At 50.2% G+C, this 7087-nt stretch overlaps 1 protein-coding gene across 1 annotated transcript in view; it reads left to right on the top strand.

The window, feature by feature from the left end:
* Positions 1-1866: 1866 nt before the first annotated feature.
* LOC118006860 (alpha-mannosidase 2-like) overlaps positions 1867-7087 on the top strand; it is an 8806-nt gene continuing 3585 nt past the window's right edge. Inside the window, exons 1-2 of the mRNA XM_034999651.1 lie at positions 1867-1872; positions 5250-5507. Coding sequence (XP_034855542.1) covers positions 5262-5507 — 246 coding nt within the window. The 5' untranslated portion in view covers positions 1867-1872; positions 5250-5261. The remainder of the gene's footprint in view (positions 1873-5249; positions 5508-7087) is intronic.

Below are 7087 nucleotides of genomic sequence, written 5' to 3'. Positions count from 1 at the left end.
GGCAATGCAAGGAGGAGCCAGGGGCTGGGCGGGACATGGAGCACAGCTCAGAGGGGCCGGGGTCTGCTCTGGGGTCTGGGCAAAGCCACCCCCTTCTTGCCTGTTCCCAGCCCCTGTGGGAAGGTTGCAATGAACGGATTCCGACCTTGTCCCCCGGTGACGCACACTTCCAGGGGCTCCCATTAGGTTTAGGCTCAGGCCCCGGGGCCTTGTCTGCGCCCATGTGCTGGGCAGTCCCCACAGTGGTTCCCGGGCATTCCCGCATCCTGCTCACACATCCCTGTGGAATCCCCTCCCCTCTGGGGTGGATGGCCTGTGTGACCGCACTCTCAGGAAGAGAATGGGGCCAAATGCTGGGATGTCATTTCCAAGCTGATGGAGGAAAGTCTGTGACTTCTTCTGGTTCCCTCTGTTGTGTGTTCATTCTCCGTCTCCTTATCTGTTTCTGTCTCTGTCTCTGTGTCTCTCACAGGAGCAGGATCTGTGGACTCCAGGGGTGATGTGAGAAACCTCAGAAGCTTCCCTTGTCCGTGTTTCCCTCTTCTGTCCCGGTGCTCCGTTCCTTCCTAAGGCCTTGTCACCCGGACCAGAGCAGTGAATCTGGAACCTCTTCCAAATGGAGACCCGGAGGCTGCAACAAGGAGGGTCTTGGCCTTGGTCCCCAGACTAGTGGTCAGTGCTCTGCCACGTTCTGCGTACCCAGGTCCTCAGCCCCCAAGCCCCCAGTCTGTCCTCTGCTCAGAAGGACGTCGAGGGAGTACAAAGCATTTTCCCAGGACTGGGGGCACAGTGGGTCGGGGATGGAGATCGAAGGCCAACAGGCTCTCCCACAAGCCTGTGGGACCCTAGGGACACTGCATCTCTACAGCCCAAGTGACAGAAGAGTAAGCTGAGGCCTTTGTGCTGGAGCCCCTCTGGACTTGGGGGTGGGTATGTCTTCCTGCTTCCAAGTGCCCAGGCTGGTGATGGACACCCGAACCCAGACCCTGTCCTCTACCAGTGCCCTGGCAACCCCCCTGGGCCCCTTGGGGACCCCTGACCCTCAGCCTGGCCTGTCTCCCCGCCCCATGCTATGGATCTGGGTCCTTGCCAGGAGTCCTGATGCCCTGCCCCATGGCCCAGCTGTCTGCAACCTGTTTCTTCTTTCCCCCCTGTCACCCACCTCACTCCCAGGGTGTCCTCCCCTTCTGACCCCCAGCTGGGCAGTCAGAGTGGTGTGTGTGGGGGTGTGGGGGTGGGTGTGGGGGTGGGTGTGCAGGTGCATGTGCCTCTACGTGCCTGGGGATGCCAAGGTCATGTCCCCACATGGGACGGGGTGGGTAGCTATTCCTGAGGATCTGAGGGGTTCTCACCCCCAAAGCAAACCTCATGGGAGGGTTGGGACTGGAGAGCAGCTCCTTGGACTCTGCACCCCTCATTTATCCTGGGCCAGTCCCTGCCTCTCTTGACCCAGGTTCCCAACTGTCCCTGAGGGTCGGACATGGAAAGGCTTGAACGTGGCTGCTCCTCCAGGGGTAGGTGGGGCACAGGTGCACCAGGCACGCGGGCCTCCCCACCGAGAGGGCCAGCCAGGTGTGTCATGGCCAGGTGTGCACAGACGACCTGCTCACAGCTCCTGGACCATGACCCAGCCCTGCGGCGGGTGTGCACAAGACCCACGGCTCCGCACCTGACCGGTCCCCCGCGTTCCCTCACCACCTCGGAGACAAGGGCTCTTCTTCGTCCTAGGGCCCGTCATCCTTTGGACAATGAGAGCAGAGGGATCCGTATGTAGAGGAGGCCGGCAGGGCGTCCCACGGAACGTCGTGTGCCCATCTCTGCTTTGTCATCTTGGCTTAGCGGCGGACCCCCACCTAGAAAGAGGCCCACGGGGTAGGCACATTTGTCTGCCCTGTTCCCTGAAGTATGGAAAATGTCTAGAAGGGGCTTCCTGTCCATTTGTGGAGTCGATGAAGCCCAGCCAGCACCTTTCAGATGTCTGAGTGGCTCTGGGGCCTCTCTGCCAGCCCCCAAGGATCCCTGCTCTGGCTCCACCCAGGATGGGAGCCCCAGAGGGAATCTGAAACCTCCCTCACAGCCAGGAATGCGGCTTTGCCGGGGACACAGGACACCGAGGCTTGGGGCAGAGAGCTCCTTCACGGTGGAGAGGAACCGCCTCAGCCCCAGGCCACCCTCCCCGTGGGCCGGCCACAGGGTCGGGGAGCGGTCCCAACAGGCCCGACGGCAACCCCCTGTGTGGGGCCTGGCCTCGTGGCACGCAGGGTCCCCAGGAGACACCTGAGGTTCGGAGAGGGGACGTGCCAGGCCCGAGACACACAGCCCGCAAGTGAGGGGGAGCCTCCGGGCGGGACGGGGGCCCTGCTCACCTTGGTGAGCAGCAGGTGTGGGAAGGGCTGGGGAGGCGTTCCTCTGGGAGGTGCTCTGGGAGATGGGCCACAGGAGAGGGCCTGGCCCGGCTCCACCAGCTTCCTCAGGCTGTCAGCACGGACCGCCCACAGCCTCTGGCTCGCCCCCAGCCTCTGGCTCGCCCCCAGTGGCAGGGCCCACTCAGGTTCACGGTGGGGCTGATCTGTGGTAAAGGAGGGACAATTCACAACACAGAAACTGGAAAACTATTTCTGTCCGTGTCCTGAAGTGCAACAGAATATCCAAATTGGTTCGGATCATCTTCCACGTATGTGAAGGGTGATTTCGTACCTGGCCAAGGCTGGGGCTAGACCGGGTGTGTGTGTCTGTGTGTGAAGGACCAGGTGTGTGTGTGTGTGTGTGTGTGTTTGAAGGACTGGGTGTGTGTGTGTGTGTGTGGTGTGTGTGAAGGGAGCAGCCCAGACCCCTTGGGTTGAGATCATGGCCACGTAAGGGGCACAGCCGTCGTGGCACCCCGGGTCGTCAGTGTCCCGGATGGCGTCGGGGCAGGAGACCCTCGCGGCCCTCCCTGAGCCCGGTCCTGGAGCGCCCTCGTCCCCACACTCCCCCTGAGCCCGCACCAGCCCTTACCGACTGCCTGGTGCACGTGCCCCACGCCGGGGAGCCGTCGAGTGAGGCTCCTGTTGACCAGCTTGTCCCCAATTTCTTCCATGGGGCTCTGCGAAGACAGTGAGCGGCGCCCGGCCCGGAGGCATCACAGCCCTGCCCGGCCGTCCTCACCGTCCTCCTGCCCAGGCCCACTGCTGCCCCAAGATCAGACACAGCCCCGTGCGGGCACAGCCCTGCGCCCGGGGTGCAGTGACATGTATCGATAGGGCTCCGGATCAACCCGGGGAGAAGGAGGCCGCCCCAGCACAGCCCGTCCCTGTGCCTTGTCAGAGGAAACCGGCCTCCCCCAGCAGCGCTGAGCTGCCTCGAGACCTGGCTCTCGTTCTCGGGCTGCCTCTCACTCTGCCAGTGGTGCCGGATCGGGTGGGAGAACTGGTGTGGAGGTGGCTCTGCTCTGGAATTCACCCCGGAGCTGCTTTTGCCTCCGGAGGGGGACCGTGGGTCGGAGCTGGAGGGGCTCTAGTCGGCCGGGCCCTGACCGCTGTGGCCTCAAGATCGGGTCAACCTTCCTCTTGTAAATTTCCACAAAAGGAAGCAGGCAGAATCCTAGAGATGTTCTTCCAGTGGTGACCCCTGTGACGCTCCTGGATCCGAGTGGTGCCAAGGTGGACTGCCTTAGGAGGTTTGCGGGCACTGGCCCGTGTGAGGTTTGGGGACTCCCTGTGAATGCCGTGACCAGTTTTTACCATCTTGGTTATGGTCTTCCATAATTTTTTTTTTCCAAAAGGATGATACCAAATTACTATTTTTTTATGCATGCTTTTTAAACTTTTTCTCTACTGTATCTTCTGAAAGTACCTTCCCATATATTTCTGTTTTTTTTTTTTTTAATTAACATAATACATTATTTGTTTCAGGGGTACAGGTCTGTGATTCACGTATTTCTGTTTTTAAGGAATTAATATTTCTAAATTTTCAGTGACTGAAAACATTTCCATGATATAGATGTACCATTTGACCAGTTCTTTACCTTTGGACATTCAGGTGTTTTTTTTCCCTTCCTCTTTCTTACTGTCTTCCTGTTACTTCATTCCTTCTTCTTTCTGTCTTCCTGTTATTTACTGGTGATAGAACTTTTGTTTTTGGGTGTCCAGAGTTATTTGTTCGCTGGGCATAGAGTTATTTTATTAAACCCTAGTGTGGACTTTGGGTAGGCTGTTGCTTGTGAGAGTGCCACTTTTTGTGTTCAGGTATGGACCCATATCTTATGTGTATCTGTCTTCCCAGCATGTAGCATTTGCCTGGTACAGTGGGTGCTCACTAAAGAATTATTGTTGAGTTCCAGAAATATAAGGGCCATGGGACAAATATTTAAGTATTTACCACGTATTTAAGGCCCTATATATAGGAATGAACAAGACAAAGATTGTCCTTGCTCTCATAAGCTGAACTACTACTCTCTACAACAAGGTTTATGTTATAAAGATGACAAGCCTCTTAATGTGAGGATCAATTAAAAAACCTTAAAGTTGGGGCACCTGGGTGGCTCAGTCGGTTAAGGGTCTGCCTTCAGCTTAGGTTGTGATCCCAGGGTCCTGGGATCAAGCCCCACATCAGGCTCCCTGCCCCTCCCCCTCCACTCCTGCTCTGTCTCTAGCTTTCTCTCTGTCAAATAAATAAAATCTTTAAAAAAAAAAAACCTTAAAGTCACACAATGTAGGAGAAGCAGTCTACGTGACCTATAGCGTGGTTACTTTTCATGCATGTGGCTAATTGAGGGTTGACTAATTGATTTTCCTGTAGATGATATTTCTTATTTAGGATTGTCCACTAGGGTTACTACAATGGAATGATTTTTTTCAGGTTCATACTTTTTGACCCTTTCAAGTAACTAGAATCAGTTAACTAAAATTTAAAATTTCATACCTGAACATAATATGTTATACTTAGCTATTATAGAGAACTCAACAGATCTTTTAGGATTGGGTTTGGGGGCAATAGGAAATATATCCCAAAATATTTTTGGTTTTTCTCTTGCACATTTTAAAATATGATTAAACAAAGATTGCAGCCACGGAGATTTTTTGTTGTAAATTGGTGTTTCAACACTGCCAGCCGTCCACGCTTTTTGTGGTCCCACTTATAAAAGTGGAAAGTGAAGGGTGAGTGGCTGCCCTCTTGGGCAGGCACACAATTAAAAAAAAAAAAATGTGTGTGCCCCAGCAGAGCTATATTAGAGTTTCATATAGCTGCCTTTTTCTTTTTTATTGTAGGGCCAGCTCTCAATGTTGCAAGAAAAAATAGACCATTTGGAGTGTTTGCTAGCTGAGAATAATGAGATCATCTCAAACATTAGAGACTCGGTCATCAATTTGAGTGAGTCTGTGGGGAATGGTCCAAAAAGTTCACAAGGCAATTTCAGCCAAGGTGCTGGCGCACCTCTTCTGCCATCAAAACAGTTGTCCCTTGTAGTGGACCCTGAAGACTGTTCGTTCACTTTGCAAAGTGGAAGTCGGAATTCAGATGTGCAGGTAATGTATGCATTCGTTAATGATCATTGGGATTTTCTTGCTTTTCTTTCTTTTTTGATCTGGTGTCTGTTTTAACTTAGTAAGTTGCTTAAACTCTGGATTCTAGTTTCTGTTTTTGTAAAGTGACTGGATTAGTCACATGACCATTAAAGTTGTTTTTAGTGATAAAATTCTGTAATTCTTTATTTCCCTAATTATTTTTTTTTATTATTTTATACTTTGTGATTATGGCCTTTTTGTATGCTTTTTAGGTCTTATTTTGTCTAGTAGATGAAGACTTTTAGAGGTTTAAATTTGACCAAAGAGATTTTCTTATCTTCCTATTAAGAGTATAAGAAAAGCCTTATTCTTACTATATATCTTTTATACATTATAGGTTTCACACAGTGTAGGGTTCGATACCTTCTGCTGAATATCTCTTTGTGAGAGAGGGAAGGGAAATATTCTAGAGCTGTGCTGTTCAGTATGAAAGTCACTGTCCACGTGTGGCTCCTGAGCACTTGAAATGTGGCTAGTTTGAATTGAGATGTGTTCTAAGTGTTGAAGACTTACTATGAAAACGAATACAAAATACTTTGTTTCATTTTACATATATGTGGAGATAATATTATGAGTATATTGGATTAATTTAATTAATTAATTAAAAAAATACGGATTTGCCTTGCATTCTGTTTCTCTTGGATAGCGCTTTTCTAGAGGGTGGTGGAGTTGTAAACTAGGATAAGAAAGGACTTCTGCTTTTCTTAAATTTAAGGTGTGTCAAATGTGCTCTGTTCTGCCAGTTAGCAGAGAGCTCTGTTTAACCTGTACCTTAGACCTGAACTCAAACTTGGTGACGAGTCTGTACTCGTCAATTAATTTAATTTAATTTAATTTAATTTTGTTGGACAAAATGGGTTGGCTCTGGCCTTGCTTTGGAGTAGATGTTTCTACTAACTTCTGGGGACAGAGAATGTGATAGGATCTTGAAGCCCGTGGCTCACAGACCAAGCCAGCAGCTGGAGACAGAGTTGGCCAAGCCTTGTGCCCATAATCTTATCAACTAGTGTGTGGTCAGGTCCCCACACTATCAGGATTCTGTGCTGTGAAGGTATATCTATTTTTGTGAGTCTTGGCTTTGTATAGGTTTTAAATAAGTACCTTTTAAAGGAGAACAACAAAACTCTTTTTGGAGGGGGTTGTTAAATCTGGGCTGGACAGAAACAGCCGTATTGCTGAAGAACCCCAGAAGGCAGGCAGAACGAGGCAGTGGGGTACAGGGCGAGCTGCAGGGCCGGAGAAAAAACCAGAAGGAATAACAGAGACTGTTAACACATCCTCCTTTCCAGCTGGTTCCCTTTATTGACTCATCCTTGGAAGCATTTTATTTTATTTATTAAAGTCATACATTCTGAAGTGAGAGATATGTTGTTGCCTTAAAATACTTTGCATTCACTTTTTACATAATTTGCTCGGTATCTTTAAGTTTCTTTGTAACCCGCTTATATATTTTATAATATATAGTGATTTTTATGTAATTAAAATTTTATATATAATTTTTACATAATTTAAATTTTACCAAAGTCAAATTTTGGTAAAAT

Source organism: Mirounga leonina, unplaced genomic scaffold (genome assembly GCF_011800145.1).
Source record: "Mirounga leonina isolate KUSES-001 unplaced genomic scaffold, KU_Mleo_1.0 Mir_99861, whole genome shotgun sequence".
Taxonomy (NCBI): domain Eukaryota; kingdom Metazoa; phylum Chordata; class Mammalia; order Carnivora; family Phocidae; genus Mirounga; species Mirounga leonina.
This window is presented reverse-complemented; position numbering and strand designations above follow the sequence as displayed.